Source organism: Mytilus trossulus, chromosome 2 (genome assembly GCF_036588685.1).
Source record: "Mytilus trossulus isolate FHL-02 chromosome 2, PNRI_Mtr1.1.1.hap1, whole genome shotgun sequence".
Taxonomy (NCBI): domain Eukaryota; kingdom Metazoa; phylum Mollusca; class Bivalvia; order Mytilida; family Mytilidae; genus Mytilus; species Mytilus trossulus.
This window is the reverse complement of record NC_086374.1, coordinates 7,530,000-7,550,573: the sequence shown is the minus strand read 5'-3', so window position 1 is coordinate 7,550,573 and position 20,574 is coordinate 7,530,000. Positions and strand designations below refer to the sequence as shown.

At 32.2% G+C, this 20,574-nt stretch overlaps 1 protein-coding gene across 2 annotated transcripts; it reads right to left on the bottom strand.

Moving 5' to 3' along the window:
* Positions 1–2,519: 2,519 nt before the first annotated feature.
* Positions 2,520–20,103, bottom strand: LOC134706411 (biorientation of chromosomes in cell division protein 1-like 1). 2 transcript variants are annotated; one of them, XM_063565325.1, is made up of 10 exons: positions 20,032–20,103; positions 16,403–16,568; positions 15,449–15,663; positions 14,925–15,115; positions 12,926–13,086; positions 6,969–10,207; positions 5,863–6,128; positions 5,221–5,292; positions 4,713–4,757; positions 2,520–3,824 (listed from the first exon to the last, which is right to left on the bottom strand). In XM_063565325.1, the coding sequence occupies exons 1-10, from the start codon at positions 20,041–20,043 to the stop codon at positions 3,821–3,823; spliced, it is 4,371 nt and encodes a 1,456-aa protein (XP_063421395.1). In that variant the 5' UTR covers positions 20,044–20,103; the 3' UTR covers positions 2,520–3,820. The 2 variants fall into 2 exon arrangements, with proteins under 2 accessions (XP_063421395.1, XP_063421397.1); XM_063565327.1 differs by having other exon boundaries at positions 19,936–20,053.
* Positions 20,104–20,574: the final 471 nt, after the last annotated feature.

Genomic DNA, 20,574 nt, shown 5'->3' with positions numbered 1-20,574 from the left:
TTACTTGTTAAAAAAGAGGGACGAAAGATACCAAAAGGACATTGTTTTCTTTTGTCATTTTGTGGACTTTTATAACATACTTTGTGGTAATGGTTTATCGCATTGTTGAAGACCGCACACATAGTTGTAAACTTATGTGGCATTCAGTCTCTGATTGTCTCATCAGCAATCATACCATATCATATTTTAATACTTACGAGTGTACACAAGTCATTGCTTCCTATCATTCATAATAATTGTAATAAATATTACCTATGATATATACTACTGTGGATTCATTTATTTTCGTGGGTACCAATTTTCGTGGTTTGAAGAAAACTTGCATATTCATGGATATTTGATTTCGTGGTTTTGGCAAAGTTGGCATACATTCCTTTAGGAAATTTGTAATTCGTTTAACATTTAAATTCGTGGTTCCCCTGTCCCCACGAAATCCACGAAAATTAATATCTAACGAATATTAATGAATCCACAGTATGTAAACTATCATCCCTTACCACAGACAAAATTGCTTACTAAGTTACTAGTATCTGAAAGTATGCCTACTACTTGCCTCTAAAAGTCAAGTTCTGTGTTACAACCCTATATAAAGTCAGTGAAGAAATGTATTAGATCGACAACCAATGCTATTTTTTATGTAGCCTATGGGATTGTGTGGTCTAGGGAGATGGATACGGTGAAGGGGATGTGGCTTACGGAAATTAGAAAATCTAACATGTTGGGCTTAATTTGAGACGAATTATATGCATAGTTTGGTGTAACAACGTACTGAAGAGACAAGGTCTCACTAGGTCACAGAAAGATGAATTTTTAGTTCAGTCTTGAGTACTGGCATCTTTGCTAGACAAGGGTTACGATCCAGTCCCATACTCTCCAAATTGGCGAATTAAGAGAGAACTTCAGATCCACGAGATAATGATTGCCATTAGTCACAGTCGTAACCGTCTGCATCCAATCAGAAAGGCCTATAACACAATGAAGTGTAAATGTAAAAAATGTAGATCAACATATGCCGCATACTCATGAAAACATACGGCAAAGCTAAAAATACCTAATTGTGTTGACAAGGTTTTCACATGGACCATTGATAGATGACCTTGGTATTAATATTAGATGTCATCATTGTGATTGTGTGATACTAGTTACACGGAAATTAACTGTGGTTCCATTCGAGAAAAAAACCCACTATACTGAATTTTATTCCTTTAAAAGAACATCGTAGATGAATCATAAAAAAGAGGTAAGTTACCAAAATGATAGTTAAACTCACTTAAGGTTTATGACCCCTTCTGTAGCCATTAAATTAAGAAATTTTCAATCTGCAATTGTATCAAAATAGCAGAGAGAATTACTAATATAGATAGAACATTTTGTACATATACCAAGCGGAAACTTCCAACAAAGCATGATTATTTATTGTTTCATTGCATTTAATAGAAAAAGGGGATTTTGTGGCAAATAAACCCAGATTTTAGTGGAAAATACACAGACTTTAAAACCAAGATTTTTGTTCTAAAATTTTAAACATAGATTACTCATTTATTTTTCTATGATTTATGTGTTTATTGTTTACAAAAAGTCTTTATTACATCCAAAATACCTCGTGCTTAGTCACTAAAGTCAAGTGCACCCTAGAAGGTGTACTTGAATTGGTCTATATTTATATTTGTTTTAACAAATATCTGAATTTATAAATTTATTTTAAGGAAGTCATTGCTAGCACTGCATGCAATGATCCTCTTTTTATCATGCATATATGTGTGTATAAGGAGATAGGCTGTGGATTTTCTACAAATTTTTCACATGTTTAGCATTGAAACAACACAAGGGTACATAATCCTTAAATTGAAAACAAACTGGTAATACCATGCAAATAAAACACAGAAAAATGACCAAAAACAAAACAAGACAACCTAGAAAACTTAAGACTGAGCATTATAAACTCCAGCATAAACCGAAATGAATTAAGGTGCTTCAAAAACAGATATCAACACAAATCAGGAATGATCTTAGGTGCTTCAAAAACAGATATCAACATATACTAGGAATGATCTTAGTGCTTCAAAAATAGATATTTTATAATGGTCAGGGATTTGCATGATGCATAAATAGCTAACCATAAAGTTCACTCGGAAAAAAACTAGTATGTCATGATCAAAATTATTACTTTGTAAGGAATAGTGAATAGACACATATATTGTTTATTTTATTAGTTTCATTTTAGAATGACCATTGTCATTTGTAACAACTTCAATGTCAAGCCTGGCTCCTTTTTGTAAATGATCATAATTCAGCTGTCCTGTTAATGTGAATGTTTTTTAATGTACGCAGGTTACTATTTAGGTCATTTTCTTATTCAAATTCAAATCAGAAGTTACAAACTCGAATTTGCAGAATCAACAAGTTTTGTACACTTTTTTGTAATAGGTATTGGTGAAGGGCAATATTAAAATGATTTTAATGACCTAATATTGCAAATGCCAAAGTTATAATATTGACCAAATAGATGCATAAATGTAGCTCTTATGGTCCTAATGATACTTTTACACTATTTGAGGTCATCTGAACTGGATCAATGTTTTCTCCTTTGAGGTGTGATTAACAACCATGAGCCAGATTTTATTCAGGGCTTGAAAACAGTAATAAGAATGGTTGTGCTATTAAAGCAATTCAGTATAGTTACTAACAAAAATGACAGCAACCAGAAAAACTCAAATAAATTTTGACTAGACTTACAACAATGGCGCATATTTTTGAACTTATTTGAGATGGCAGGATTGTATCTATTTAAACAATGTCAGTATGCCAATATAAAACAGACCATGGAGATGCCTGATGGATTCTGTACATTTATATAAGGTTTGAATTTCAATACAGCATTTATAATGGATACATACTTATGGCTTGTAAACACAAAAAAGATCAGTTTTGTATACAAAATTTTACTTACACATAAGATATTTAATATTATTCCAGTACAAAATCAAACATCTTGATCATTCAACAATTAAAATTATACTAAAATAGGGTAGATAGAAGAAATAACTATTTTCACAATACAGTCACATCTCATTTTATATTACATTTAATTTTTATATATTGAATGTATTATAAAAACTTATTAGATTGGATAAGTTTCATGTTCTCAATTCTCTAATACATTTATAATTCTATCAAACAATAAGCATTTTGAAATGTTAAAACAAAATAATACTAAAATACTAATCTAAAAAAACATAGAACTGTCTACATTATATGCAGGCACCTGTTCTTTTGATAAATATGTGTAGTACAAATCTAGGCAAGTATAGATAGAAGGAAAGGGTAGATAAGTCAAGAAGAAAAGAAAGAAGATAGATTAACTGTACTCATCCTTATAGAACTAAAAAGGACAACAACCTAACAAGACAGTTAGTTTTATACCTGGCTATTCTACCTAGCTTAGCTTGAAAGTATTTGAATGCTTAATTAAGTTTTGAATATAACAAGTACAGAAGTAGCATATTAAATTTATATAATACATCAATTAACAAACATATTTTCTTCTCCCATAAATAAATACAAAACATATATTGGGCTAAAAAAATTGCAATTTCTAAAAATATCATATTGCACTTTAGCAATACTATCAACAGATTTATACTTGAAGCTTAAAAGAGCACATGCGCTAAAAGCTTCGAACTCAATTGGTCTTCAGTTTAAATTTTCTAGTCTATTCTGCTATAAACAACATGTAACAAAGCACATCAGACTTTCCAGAAACCTCGGTAGATCTGTCATTCCCAGCATGGTTGGTTACTGTCTTTAATATGGTCTTTTTTCATCTACAACAGAAAGGATTACAGTACACAAATGATTCTGTTAATAAGGGTCAATATGTAACATGTGCTGTTCATGGCAGATCTTGTAATTTCATAAAGACTATCCAAACTTACAAATTTATGGTGGGAATTTTGTTAATGGCAGATATTTTGTCAGTCTCTGCTAAATTTCTTGTTTGGGATTAAGTGTTCAACATAGTTCAGACACCTGCCATGTATATTGTCTTTTTATTGTTGTTTGGTTGCTGTGGCATTAATTTATCCCCCTAATCTAATTTCATTAGTTTTCTGTCAAATGCATCCTTAGCTATTGTAGATAGTAAAGTAGGAATGCAAATGCTTTATTTATATTCTTAAGTTGATAGAGTCTCAAAATATATATGGTACTAATGCTAGAACAAAGTTCTTATTTCCATGTGTGAACATAAAACAGCAGCTTTGTGTTTTAAACATTTCATACATTTCACTGTCTATTTCAAAATCAGTTAACTAACTATATTCTTCTTTAAGAATTTCATAATTTGAATGGTGTATGAATCTATCTGATCCCAAGATAAGTTAAACTCCAGTTATGGACAATAGACAAAAGATGACAGATCCAATTCAATTGCTCTATACATTTTAAGTTAACCTTACAAAATGTAAACAATTTTAACCTTTCAGTGCTCACAGGCAGTGATTGTTTAAACAAAAGCTTTTTATAACATACTTTATCAGATCTCGTCTCGTTTTGAAGGTAAAACAATGACCTGTAGGAATATATGTTTGTTTTCTCCAACTGTTGGTCTATGTTGGAAATATAAGTTTCATTAGCTGATGAATAACTTATTTTCACACCTAAATCAACCTGAAGTTTATATATTGCGAAGATTAATCTTTAAGTTAACATACCCAATTAATTTTTTGCCAGCCAAGACATCTTCTCGTCTAAGTTTCCTACAATTGAACAAACAAATAAATATGTGTATTTTAACAATACTAATAAAGAAAAGTGCACACACTAATATGCCATGCCTGGTTAACTGAAAAAGATTGAATTTTATGTGATCAGTCTACAGATACCTTTACTTATCATTATCAAAACTCATTTAAATTCCTGCCATATCTATCTTTATGCAATCATTCAATACAACTTATATTCATGATATTGTTGATAGTTATTTATTGTATCAGAGAAACAGATCTCCCTAAAAACACTTAAGGCTGACTGACACACCAGGAAAATAGGAAAATAAAATCAAGGGAAAATAGACCTCTAAACCGGGTTTAACCAATGTAAAGTCACCATGCTTTTTTTCATAACAGCTGTTAATTATAAGGTTCTTATTATGTTAAAACTAAAACAAATCTTTTTGTGTTCTTGTTTTTGATATTTAAATTGATAATATATATAACTTACGCATGTAGAGGCTTTTCTTTATAGCAAACATTAGCAGCTCTTCTTCTAGACCTTGGTTCTTCCAGTACATTCCTATACAAAACAAAAACATTTACCAATTATTTATATATGTTACAGGATAGTGGAAAACTGGCAATAACAAAAAATAAAAACTTTCATGCTGTTTTTTTTTAGCTGTTAATTCATATTTTTAATGACAGAAAAACAACCTATTATTATAGAAATATGACTCTTTCATATACAGTCATATAATCTAGAGGTTCTTAATTACCTGTCTCATCCATCTGGATTTTTATCCTTTTTCATTATTTGTCATAATCATGGATCCGGAAATAAAAAAAACTTAATATGAGAAATGAGGACAGCAATTTGAAATCAAATTAAGATTTGAGATGACTAAAATTTTATCCTCACAATAGCTTTCATGTCTGTTTCTTGCAAAAGCCTCACCTAAATCTTAGAAGTATGATGAGTCAGTTGGTTAGATAAAAATGATAGAACACTGAAATAGACATAAGCAAATCTAAGAAGAAAACATCTAATATCCTAAAGATCAATGAGATTTTGAGGCATAGCACCCATACATCCATAGATCATGATGGTTCAGACAAACAAACTGTTATCTTAATCTTGGTAACTTACTTTGCATTAGGAGTAGTAACACCATCTTCATCTAATGATCTATTGTTCTTGAATTCCTTAGACTCATTTAATAATACATTAGGACTTATATTTTCCTCTGGTTTCTTCATAACAAGAGCTGGACTAGGAACATTTTTGGACTCCAGTTTGTCAATATTAGCTCCTTTTATTGGTGACTCCATACTTTCATGTTTCATTTTAGGACCAAGTGATGCCAGTCTCTTTTTTAATAAACTCAAACTACTTGATGTACCAGTTCCAGAATTCTGAAATAATAGTAGTCATGTTAAAGCAGTAGAAACATGAGAATAAGATATGTGAAAAAAAGGATTGAATTATTATTCCTTGGTTTTTAAACATAATCTTAATAATGATTCCACCAAATGTGTCTTGATAGGGTGACATGTCATCCTGCAAACTGTTACTGTCTTTGTCCTGAATATGCAATTAACAAGTTATCTCAAAAAGCAAATTTCAGATTTTTTGCCTCATGAATTTGTCTTTGATTTTTCTTTGAATTTATTTCACACCAGGGTCATTTGAATTTTAAATATTTCAATCTGAATTTACAGTATCAAATGCTTCATGCATGTACTTTTAGGTTATATCAATATAATGGCATATTTCTAAAAAATATTGTCAAATTATAACATTTTTGGATAGTTCATATCTTACAGTTCCACGTTTTTTGGCAAATTTGGAGTATCCCCCAAAAAATAAAGACATCCTAAACATTGCTAAATCTATTTAAAGAACAAATGTTTGAAGTGAATCAATTAATATAAAAATATTTTTTTTAACTTGAGGTAATTTTTGTAAAACATCTAATAATTTGCAATTGTTTTTCAAATGCTGACATCAACATTTAATAGTGCTGTGTACATGGTGTAACATCTTACGTGTAATTGTATGAAAAATGTAAACTAGAGAATTTTTTATGCATGATCAATATGTATTCTTAAATATCTAACAATGTTCCATTAGATGTAAAATAATATTATTCAATTACTTTAATATCCTTGTCAACAATCACTAGAAATTGACCAAACATTTTTATAGCAAAATAAAAATCCCCCTTTTTTTTCAAAAGCTAATACTAAAAGTACCTCTTTATCTTCTTTCTTTGCCTTTTTCTTTTTCTCTGACCTTACTTCTGATGAAGAGTCATGGCGTCGTTTCCCTCTTCCTTCCTTTAGGACAATATCAAACGCAGTGTGTTCTTTTTTTGATTCGCTATCTTTGTTTAAAGTTTTTGACGATATTTCTGTTCCTGTCACCTGTTCTAAGCACTTATCTGGAACATGCTCCTGTTCTAAGCACTTATCTGGAACATGCTCCTGTTCTAAGCACTTATCTGGAAGATGCTCCTGTTCTAAGCACTTATCTGGAACATGCTCCTGTTCTTTCGTGTCAAAGTCTTGATTTCTGTCCAGTTTATGACTTCTAGATCTTGACCTTTTTGTAACACACATTAAATCAATTTTCACAGGGGATTCCTCTACCAAGATTTCTTCTTCATTTTCACTATTGTCTTTGATTATTTCATCTCTAGGCTTCAATGGAGTTTCACAAATTGCATGAACAGTTTCTACAATGTTTTTGTTTTCTGTATTTTCACAAGAGAAGCTGTTTTCAGGGAAACTCTTTTTCCTTGCATTTTTGAATAATTGATCTAAAGGATGATCTTCCCCTTTATTTGATTTAGGTTTTGTCCTTGATTTTTTCTTCAGTATTTTTGAAGTTTGAAAGTCATCCTCATCACTTAGATCAGTTTTGGGTGCTATGAATGATTTTGAACGTCCTGTTTGATAGTTTGATCCTGCGTTGTCACTTTCTTTGCTTTTTTTCAGTTCTGATCCACAGGACCTTGATTTCTGAATATTTGACCTTGAATTTTTCAACTTTTCTTCATCCTGTTCATTAGAGTTAGCTGAAACTTTGTTAGAGTCTGGAATATCTGCATTTGACAGTATATCTGGCTCCTGAGATACAGTTTCTTCGCTATCAGATTCTCTACTACCAATTACTTCTGACAAGGCTTCTGACCTTATTCTACCTCTAGATTTACTTCGTGTTATTGTTTTAGAAGGTATGAACTCTGGTTCCCCTAAATCCTGATCCTTTAACTCATCATGCTTCCGTGTCCTTGATCTTCCTCTCGATCTACTTCTTTTTTCTTCCTTTGTTTGACTTTCTATCACATGATCTTTGTTATTTGCATCATTTTCTGTCTTCCTTGCCTTACTCCTGCCACGTGATTTACTTCGTGTTGTGGCCTGTTTAATATTTTCTACTATTCCATCATTATATTTCTTAGGTCTACCACAAGAACGACTTCTTGATTTATTTGGACGATCATCTTCAATACTGCCTTCATCATTTTTCTTTTCATTTAAACTTCCTACAGGTGACTTCGGATTTACAGAGATTTCAACATCAATATCTTCATTTTCACTTGCCTTTCCTTCCGACTTACTTTTCTGGGATTCATTGCTTGAAACAGACTGTCCTTCGTCCACATCTTGATTCATTACTGTGATTCTCTTACCACGAGATTTACTCCTTCCTCTGGACTCACTTCTCTCCCTTTCTTGTGCACGGCCCTTACTTTTAGACCTTGACCTTGAAGTTTTCTTGGGGATGTCTGGAGAACAACCCTTTAATGGCAGATTATATATAATTTCACCTTTTCCATTTGACTCTTTACTAATAATCTTTTTTTCTCCTGCAGCTGATTTTTTGTTCTGGTCAGACTTTAATTCCTGATTATCTGTTTGGTCAGATTGTAATTTGGCATCATTTGTATGAAAGGACTGTATTTTATGATCATTCATTTGGCTGTCAGTCGTTTGACTGTTTAGTTTGTCCCTGAATGTACCATATGATTCCTTTTCTCCATGAACAGACACGTCCATAGACATATCATATACAGAAGATGCATGTTTCAGGACTGTTGGTGTCCTCTCATGGAAATCAAACATGGACTTAACGTTACTATCATCAGTTTCATGTTTAGTAAGCTTGATTTTAGTTTTAGAACGTGATCTTTGTGGTAGCTTGGTTGGTACACGTTCTCTTGTTCCATCGAACATTTTTCTGGACGCTGCAAATACAATTTTTCCTGGTTTTGGAAGTCTGAATTCAACAGCTGATTGATGTCCTTCAGTCTTTTTATCTTCTATTTTACTATTATCTTTCAAGTTGTCATTGACAACCTCTGGATTCTTTCCCTTTTTATTGATATCATTTTTATCCATTTTGTCAACTGGAGCAGTAGATTTGCCTTTTTTATCAGAATTTTTGGTAGATTTGACCTTTTTCTGATTATCTGCTTTTGTATCAGATGTTTCGAGAATAATTCCTTTAGACTTTTTCTGATTATCTGCTTTTGTTTCAGATGTTTCGAGAATAATTCCTTTAGAATTATCAATAATTTCAGTAAAATCCATATCACTATTAAAATACTCTGTGACATCTGTATCACCATGACTATCAGCTGTTGGTTTTCTCATAGCAACTGGTAGTAAAAATGCATCTTTAGATGATGGAACTAAAAATGTCTTCCTTTTGTCTTCATTCGAGTTAACAGAAGTGTCAGACTTTGAGGATTTAGGGGGCAAAGTTTCCTTTTTCATTGAAATATTTTCCTGTGACTTTGAAGTAACAACCTCTTGAGTATTTTCTGCCACAACAAAAGTTTCTCTTCTATCCTTTGACTTGGTGGGTTTCTGTAAAGTACCAGAAGGTACTACAAATGTTCCTCTTCTGTTTTTATCTTGTTTTGTAATTTCATTGTCTTCTGATTCTACTTTGTCAGGAAGATAAACAGTTTCTTTTGGACATTTTGTATTTGGATCATCAGGACTAACATCTTGATTCAATTTATCAGTCATATTTGTACTACTCTCCAGATTTGGCAATACAAATGTCCCTCTTCTATCTTTTTTACTTGGTTGTTCATTATTCTTTGCTGTGTTTTTTTCTTTCTTTTTTGAAACCTTTTTAAATTGATCATCTTTCACTTTCTCTAATGTATTAGTTGACTCCATTGGATTTCCAGATATATTTTGCTTTTTCTTTTTCCCTTCATGTTCTGAACTTTTATCGTGGGTTTGCTGATCAGTAATTTCTATGTTTGTTTGTTTATCGTCCAGTTCTATGTTATTTATTCCTTTTTTCTGAGTATCTATATTCTCTGATAAATTAACCTCCTCCAACTGCTGGCTCTCTTTCTCAGTCTTTTTCTGCTTTCTCTTTTTACTTCTTGTTTTAGCATGTATATCCTCATTATCTACTGTTTCAATTGTGTTTTGCTTTTCTTCCTCTAAAACTTCTTCCTCTATACCTGCAATGACACATTATAGAATTATGGAAAAAAATATTAAGAGAGCCTTCAGGTAACATTTCATATCAAGCAGTATTAAATTAATAAATAGTTATATGTATTATGAAAAATGTTGCCAATTTTAAATTTTCAGCATATAAAACTCTTCTGATCCAAGGTTTCGACAACAGGTACAGGTAAACCTTCTTTAAAATTTGAAGAGAATAAGTTTCAGCTGTTAATCTTATAAGTTAGGAATGTCAACACATTCTTATAATAAAAAGTCACTGGCATGTCAAACCTATTACACAGGCTACCACAGGGTGTGAAGGTCACTGGTATGTCAAACCTATTACTGAGGTTACCACAGGCTGTGAAAGTCACTGGTATGTCAAACCTATTACTGAAGTTACCACAGGGTGTGAAAGTCACTGGTATGTCAAACCTATTACTGAGGTTACCACAGGGTGTGAAAGTCACTGGTATGTCAAACCTATTACTGAGGTTACCACAGGGTGTGGAAGTCACTGGTATGTCAAACCTATTACTGAAGTTACCACAGGGTGTGAAAGTCACTGGTATGTCAATCCTTTTACTGAGGTTACCACAGGGTGTGAAGGTCACTGGTATGTCAAACCTATTACTTAGGTTACCACAGGGTGTGAAAGTCACTGGTATGTCTAACCTATTACTGAGGCTACCACAGGGTGTGAAAGTCACTGGTATGTCAAACCTATTACTGAGGTTACCACAGGGTGTGAAAGTCACTGGTATGTCAAACCTATTACTGAGGTTACCACAGGGTGTGAATGTCAAACCTATTACTGAGGTTACCACAGGCTCTAAAGGTTGCTGGTATGTCAAACCTATTACTGAGGTTACCACAGGGTGTGAAAGTCACTGGTATGTCAAACCTATTACTGAGGTTACCACAGGGTGTGAAAGTCACTGGTATGTCAAACCTATTACTGAGGCTACCACAGGGTGTGAAAGTCACTGGTATGTCAAACCTATTACTGAGGTTACCACAGGGTGTGAAAGTCACTGGTATGTCAAACCTATTACTGAGGTTACCACAGGGTGTGAAAGTCACTGGTATGTCAAACCTATTACTGAGGCTACCACAGGGTGTGAAAGTCACTGGTATGTCAAACCTATTACTGAGGTTACCACAGGGTGTGAAAGTCACTGGTATGTCAAACCTATTACTGAAGTTACCACAGGGTGTGAAAGTCACTGGTATGTCAAACCTTTTACTGAGGTTACCACAGGGTGTGAAGGTCACTAGTATGTCAAACCTATTACTGAGGTTACCACAGGGTGTGAAAGTCACTGGTATGTCAAACCTATTACTGAGGCTACCACAGGGTGTGAAAGTCACTGGTATGTCAAACCTATTACTGAGGTTACCACAGGGTGTGAAAGTCACTGGTATGTCAAATCTATTACTGAGGTTACCACAGGGTGTGAAAGTCACTGGTATGTCAAACCTATTACTGAGGTTACCACAGGGTGTGAAAGTCACTGGTATGTCAAACCTATTACTGAGGCTACCACAGGGTGTGAAAGCCACTGGTATGTCAAACCTATTACTGAGGCTACCACAGGGTGTGAAGGTCACTGTTATGTCAAACCTATTACTGATGTTACCACAGGGTGTTAAAGTCACTGGTATGTCAAACCTATTACTGAGGTTACCACAGGGTGTGAAGGATTTGCCTTTTATTGAGAAACAACATTTTGACAACTACTTCAAGGGGAAGTCTGTTCCTCAATTTCATAACTTCCAAGCCCAGCAGACATTTTTTTTTAATCTGACGGTACAGATGACAGCTGGAATAAATAAGACCCATTTTAGTCAGAAGTGTACTCATAGGAAAGCTCTTCCTGTGTGTAGCCTACCACTTGAATGATCTTCAAGACTTGAATAAGTAATTCCAATATTCCAATTGAAAATGTCAGACATTTTTAACTAAAGTTTAGCACAAACGCAATTATATTTTAACTATGACAAATCAGTGGTTAAAATTTAATTCTTCAGCGAGGTGTTTGCAAGAAAACAAATTTTATGAAATACTGGACAATGTCCTTGAGGGGAAAGCAATTCGTCAATTATCATTTATCATTATGGTATTTGATACTCTATTTTTCAAAGCAATATTGGAGTTTTCAAATACTGGTTGAGCTCTCTATTGTAAATATGTACTAGCATAAAAAGATAAAAGTATTCAAAATATTAAATAAACATTTTATTCAAATATGTAAAAGTCTGCATTTTGATTTTTAAATGAAAAGTTTTAGTGCCAGTCTGCCTAAGAATCAGGCAGTGGTGAAAACATGACCAAAAGAACCCACCCAATTTGACATTGATTTCAGTTTATAATATGTAGATATGCACAAAAATAACATTCATCTCCATTTTGTGTTCTGGCAATTGAAGATACAATCTGGTTGAAATGCACTAGAAATTGACGAATGAGGGGAGATAACTCTGTAATTTGCTATCATTCTAACCAATTTTCTAACTAAGTTAAATGATATTACCAGACACAAACAAACGAAAGACTAACACTTTTTAACTCAGGATAATGGTTAGTATTAAATAGCATGATTAGCCCGGTGGATTTTTTCTAATCATGTTTTAATTTTTACCTAAATTGCCTGATTCTTACAAAGACTGCCACTTAAGTAAAGAAACTTTATTAACAAGCTAATGGTTAATATATATGCCAGACAGACCTTCCTCTACAGGTAATTCCATCATTTCATCAGGCTGTAAGACATCATCAATCAGCATAGACTGTTCTGTAATGATACTCATGTCTAGTCGTGCCACTCTCTGTGGCAGTGATCGTGTAGGTGAGTCAGTCATTAATATCTTAGTTTGATGTAATGGTGCCCTGTAAAAAAAAATCAGTTAAATGAATTTATTATCATAGAACAGTTATGATTTTTTTATATGGAAAATCAGAATATGTTGCATTGCTATACAGAATTATGTAACATTAGGCCGAGAAAAAAAAGAGCTGTGTTTCCGGTAACCCGACCGACCCTGTTTTTTAGCCCCGACCCTAACTTTTTTAATGGATCTTCCAAACAAAAACAAAAAAAATTTTATCAACCGACCCTGTTTTTGAGACTGGTTTCTGAAATATGACATAAATTTTTCTCTCTCATGTTTCCTCTTGCATAGAAAGGCAGTAAAACATTTTATTAATGTCAAAAGGTATTCCAAATAGGTTAAAATCCAAGAAATTTGCACAGCAGGTGCTTCAAAAACATTGCAAATGGCACACTTCCGGTTTTTGAAACTAATTACGGATCCGGACTTGGAAAAAACATGATAATTTTCCGGATTTCATTTACGATGTCATAAAAAAAAAAAAAAGAATTCCGACCTTCCGACCCTATTTTTCAAAATGAGGTTACCGGAAACACATATCTTTTTTTTAGGCCTTATACTGATGAAGGATTTCTGTTATCAAAAATACTAATACTGTGTTGGGTTTATTTTGTGTTGTGTTGTACTTTTTAAGAGTATATATACAGTCGACTCTCGTTATCTCGAAGTCAGTCGGACCAGAGAAATATTTCGAGATATACATAGTTGACTCAAATGAAAAACAGAAGTTTGACGAACCAAAGGACACAACTCTTGCCCAACTTGGTTAAAATAAAATAAATCGGGGTGACTATGGGAAGGGGATCGATATTCTGGAATCAGATCGATGTATTTGAATGTCATGGTCTTTCATTATTATAATAACATTATTTTTACTTATTCTATTGTGACAGTTACATTTTTTTCCTATGGTTTTATTTCGAGAGAGTAATTTCCATTCGTTAGTTTCGTTATTCAGGTTGGTTATAGTTGACAAAATTGTTTATTCTTGGATACATGAGATTATAGAAAATTAAGATTTCTCTTCATTTTGTTAAATCTCACTCTTTCTTTTCAAAAGAAAATATAACAAGATTAAAGACACCAATTCAGTAGTTTTTAGGTGATTTTATTTACTGAAGTACTTTATACACACCCAAGCTTATTAGTATAAATCACAATTAACAGTTTTGTAAACATTTAAAGTAAATACTTTTTTATGAATATTAATAATGTATCATTAATTATTTATATAATTTCTTTGGTAAACACTAGTGGAAATAGCATGTCATAAATTAATACTACAGTGGTCAGTGACCGGAAATTTAATTACACATGTATTGTCAGATTAACTCTTCGATCCATTTAATCCCAGAGGTCATGTTTTGACATATGTGTATTAGTTCAAGATAGATAATGAATTTTGAATGCTTTTGTTTACCTTGGGACTGTAAATTTAGTTTGACTCAACCCAAATATCAACTCATCAGGAGTGAATTACATACATTTATATGGAACAAAGTTCAGGACCACATGAAAACTTCGACTCATCCAAAATGTTGAGTCAACCGAGTTTGAGACAACAAGAGTTAACTGTAATACATTCATCATGTTTTGTCATAACAATCCAACAGCCAGGAAAGTTGACTTATACCAAAATGTTTTATATTTATTGGATTAACATAATTATCATTATACATAACTTTAAGAGAAAATATTTCAAATGTACATCCAATTTGCAATTGGATTTAATTGAAGATATTTTATGACAAACAACTTGTTGACAGATGCAACACACTGACAAACATTCACGTTCATCATTTTGGCAGATGAGTTGTAGATAAGATCACCACATACCTAACAATTTGTCCATGATGAAAGTCTCCATCATCATCAGAGATCAAACACATTGATGAAGATCTACATGACCCTGTTGACCTCCGAGATACGTTCATACACAAGTCCATAGCTTCTCCAAGACTTGCAGTAGCATCAAACAACTGCTGTCCCATCTTACCAAGATGGTTCTTTAACTCAGATATATATTTCTAAAAGTAACCAGATAAAATGTTAATATTCACAAGCATCATTTTAATCTATTAAAGGGGAGCAATAAATAAGAATACTATGTGAATTTAAAAGGGAGGATTTATGTAAATCACAAATAAAGCATATTAACTTACATGTACCTTGGATGGGTTTTTTTTCTACCAAAGAGAGCATCAGAAGATTGAAATTTAGGTGAATTAAAAGTAATTAAATTTAAACATGACATAACTTTTGTAGCTGGGGGAAGCAACTCCAATTAGAATCTGAAAGTAAATATTTTATTATCTTTTTTTGTAATTATATATTTGGTTTCTTGTTATAGTATAGTATACCTCCATCCTTATTTGAACTTCATGCTCTATTTCATCTGGTTTAAGTCCAGCTAGGTGTTTGTAAGTAGTAACTTGTGTCTGTAGACCAATTATCTCCCTTTTTTGGTCCATTATAACATTACTGGCCATTCTAAGATCCTTTCTGGTTTTCTCTAGAGTCATGGCTAACTGTCTGTTGTTTGACTGCAGTGTTTGTTTGATAACTCGACTGGTTACTAGAAATATACATCAAAAGTCTCAAGATCAAAGTTTTGCTTAAAAATTTAAACACAAATTGAATACATTTTTATATTATATATGATGGTCATACAATTGAAAGGATTAACTAGGTTTATACAATTGTCATACAAGTGAGAGGATAAACCCAGGTTTAATCTACCATTTTTTACATAAGAAAATGCCTGTACCAAGTGAGGATAATGACATCTTGGGTGTATTTTTGATTGAATAAAAATATGAACTGACAGATCTTCTTTGGATGTTGGTCAATCATAGCAAATATATGCAGACTCCATTGAAAAGCATTAAGAAACAATGAGAAAGCCTTTAACAGTTTTATTGTCTTTAATTGGAGATAAAATACAGATTTAACTGAAATGACCAAAATTATTTCTGTGATAAATTTTTTTTTAATTTGTTTTAAATTTAGGAAATAACTTGCAAATATGACAGCTTTGGAACCCTCTGTTCTAGTAACTATTAGTGTTAGTTTTGACATAAAATTGACTGTCCCTCTGTTATCTTTCGTCCCTCTTTTACATTAGCATTCAAATTCTTGAAGGTGTTTATTAATCCAACAATACATAGCCAAAAGATCCTGACAGGTGTTTAACAGACAGTAGAACATTTAGAATGGAGCAATTTAAGATTTAAATTTATAAAGCAAAACTTGGACACAACATGAACTATATTTAAATCGGATTGAGCTAATAATAGTGTAAATGCAAACAGTACCACTTCTATTAAAACTTTTAGACAGTGAAGACAGTGATGTATTCAAGTTTCTTTTCTGTTTGAAAGTCTTTGCTTTGTCTTTTTTCATAACTCTCTTTAATGCTCTTCTTTTCTTTGATGGAACCTCAATCTTCGTGGAATCTGACATGCTGTTATCTTCAGCGTCCTGAAATATAATAAAAGTATTCTCTAAATTTCTATGTCAGACATATATGTATAATTAGAAAATATACATATTGCGCAACTTAAAATCATGTCATCATGGTCATAACCACCAAATTTTATCAATACTTGGAGAACACATCACATAACATATCCAAATAACCAGAGATTTAAAACCTACTGCTTTGCATGTTTTACTTCTGGCCACTTGTCACTTACAACATAAGGTTGATGATAGGAATATGTTTGTCCCATCAATTTACGTCAAAACTAAAACAGTAATTAAATTGATATCAGAGACCAATACAATGATGGTTTGTTGTCAGCAGCTTCCTCATAATCACATGTACAGGTTGCCTTTAATTTCCTTTGATTACATATTGAACAAGAATGTGTCCACAGTACATGAATGCCCCACTCGCACTTTGATTTTCCATGTTCACTGGACCCTGAAATTGGGGTCAAAACTTTAATTTGGAATTTAAATTAGAAATATCATATCATAAGGAACATGAGTACTTAGTTTCAAGTTGATTGAGCTTCAACTTCAGCAAAAACTTTAACCTGAAATTCACACTATTCTTTTGATTTTTCTTTGTTCAGTGGACTGTGAAATTTGGGTCAAAACTTTAATTTGGCATTAAAACTTTTGAGGATCATATCAGGGGGAACATTTTTTCTAAGTTTCAAGTTGATTTGACTTCAACTTCTTCAAAAACTATACCTAGAGCAAAAACTATACCTTGACCAAAAACTTTAACCCTGAAGTTGGACGGACGGACAGATGACCAAATTGACGCTGAGAACAATGCTCCTCTACGATTGTAGGTGGGGCACAACAATAAAAATGTCACAGCTGGTTGACCCTTATTGTGATGTAAACACATTAATTGATTAACCAAAACATACACCTGTTGAGTGTTGACAATCGCAAATCTTAATGATACATTTGTACATGTATATTTAAGTGAGTTTAGAATTCCTCATAATCTCATTGACATTGGTTTTTACATTAATTTTTACTAAAAATGTTGGTTGAGAATTGAAAAGGTATTTTTCAAGTGCATTATTAAATATAAGCAATAGACTTTAACCTACGTGTACATAATTACAATGTATCTGTACCCAAAAAATATGCCGTATACTGAAACCCACCAATTAACCAAAATTATAAATCAGAAGATGTAAAATGAATGTCAGTAAGACAACTTCCCACAAGGGACAAAAAATGACACAGAAATTAACAACTATAGGTAACTGTATGGCCTTCAACAATGAGCAAAGCCCATAACTTGGCATAAGGCATTATGTTTACTTGAGTGATTTTCAATGGACAGCCTATTTTAATGAATGCTGTGAAAAAAATATTGTCGAAATGTATATTCTATGAGCTGTATTGATTCTGAATAAAGTATTATTGTTATTTAGTGGCCAATCAGAATCTGCATATGAAAGTTGATTTAACATGTTTAAACTGTGTAACTGAGTGAACTGAATCAAATGAAACTTATGTGTTAGTATATTTTGCTATCCTGCTATGTTGGTAAACCGTTCACCCATGGACATTTTTTTCTTATTCTTTGGCCTAAAAAAAAAAGATATGTGTTTCCGGTAACCTCATTTTGAAAAATAGGGTCGGTAGGTCAGAATTCTTTTTTTTTTTTTTTTTTTTTTTGACATCGTTAATGAAATCTGGAAAATTATCATGTTTTTTCCAAGTCCGGATCCGTAATTAGTTGCAAAAACCGGAAGTGTGCCATTTGCAATGTTTTGGAAGCACCTGCTGTGCAAATTTCTTGGATTTTAACCTATTTGGAATACCTTTTGACATTAATAACGGATAATTTTTTTTTTTTTTTGGAAGATCCAATAAAAAAGTTAGGGATGGGGCTAAAAAACAGGGTCGGTCGGGTTACCGGAAACACGGCTCTTTTTTTTTCTCGGCCTTTCTGTAGACATAGATTTGAATTTTTATTACCCTGTATTGTCAAGCTAGGTTACTCATAATTGTTTCTGAGTCACTCAATGTACAATGTTGTTCCATACTACAGCTGCTGACACTGTTTGTTTACATTCAAATTCAAATGGGGTCAAAACCACTTGATGAATTGAATCGTTCTACCCCAGAAAAATGCTCTATTTTCAATTAGATGATTTTTTTCAGTCTCAGGCAATTACATTATTTGTTTGTGTGATATTGCAAAATTTGCTTAAAAATAGTTTGTAATAACTTTGAGGTTTATTCAACCGGAAACCTCAATTTTTGCCATGACATTCAACATCAAAGGATTTTTGTATGAATATTTTTCTACGGACATCATGATGGTCAGATTATTGATCTTTACATATTAAATCGATTTTTTTTTCTATGAAAAATAAATGTAAATTGTTTTTTTTTATTAATAAACCTACTCTATATTCCTGACAAAAAAATATGGCATTGTTTTGTCTATAGTTTTCCTTTCATTTAGGATGGGTTTTTCTTGCAGGAAAATGGCGTAAAACATGAGGTGCTTGTCATTTTGAATTCATAAAATACAATTTTTTTTGTGTGCCACTAAGATTGATGACGCTGAAAGGAATGTACACAAAGCAATGGAGGTCGGAAGTGGGATTTTGAGAAGTTCTGAAATGTTTTAGACATTTGGAAGTCAGGTTTGAAATAGCCATTAGAAAAAGGTTTTTTTTGTACAATACATTTGATTAACAATAAAAACATATCTTTATTCTCTTCTATTCTACCATATAGTGACCGCCTTCAACAAATTGAAGATTATGTCACAGGAGGAAACTTACAACAAGACATAGATTGGAAAAATGTACAATTTTTTAAAAAATAGGAAAAATTAAAATATAAAATGTTTTGTATAATAAAGTAAGATGTTGTAAAAAAATGAGTTAATATTGATGCTTTGAAATTGAAGATTTGAAAGAGTCGACTGAAGTGCAATTTACAATGTTGTCCTGGAATGTTTCTTTATTAGGAAGAGTAGAAAAACATATTCTGCACTAATTTTGAAAACTAGTGTGTTAATTGACGTCAATGCAGTTTTCCAATGTGATAAGTACAAACACAAATACCTAACAAACCAACAAGATGACCGATTTTAGACTACTTTGAATACATGTATCTTCTCCAGACTGGAAAAAAATGGACATAATAAATTATATAATCCATATAACTTTTACATATCTAGGTCCTGCCATGCCTTAATACGTTTCCAGATTTATAAGTTTGTCTATATTTATTATTAATCAAAGTAGATTTTGAAAAAAAATCTTTGTGATGTAAACACGGACATATTTTCAATTTCTTTAATGAACCCTTGCTACTCTTGATTGGTGTTTGTTTTGCATAACATTCTGCTTACTCTTTTAAAGATTTTTGCACTGATACGTCCCCTTCTCCGTATTTCAGTTTGAATAATAATGGGTAATATGTTTGTGTAATGTGTTTATTGACTTACAGGAGACTCCATTTTGTTGAATTTAGCGCTTTTTGTGAAAAAGAATTTGATTGGTTTATTCAAAATTATAAATTACAAAACAAGTTCCGAGAAGGGAGAGCATATTTTTCCGCATAATTTCTATCATGTATGTTCAGATATGAATATATTTATATATGTCATATATGTTCCTTGATATACTAACAATGAATAAACTAAATGAACTAACTTCAGTTAACAATTGAACCAGACTATTAAAACTGAAACATTGTTAAAAAAAATATTCTGACACAGAAAACAAAATTACCCCTCCCCCTTTTTTGTATATATTAATTAAGTGACTTATTCCAGAATTAATACATAATTGAGCAATGAACTGTTAAAGTGAGGTCAAGGTAAAATTAAACCGGACATGTACATCATAAAATATTTCCATGCAACAAATACAGTTGACCTGTTGTATTAGAAAAAAAACACAACTAAGATTGCACACACTGAAATGTCTCACCTTTACTTACCATTGATATTTATATGTTGAATTTAAAAATTTACTACACTATCACA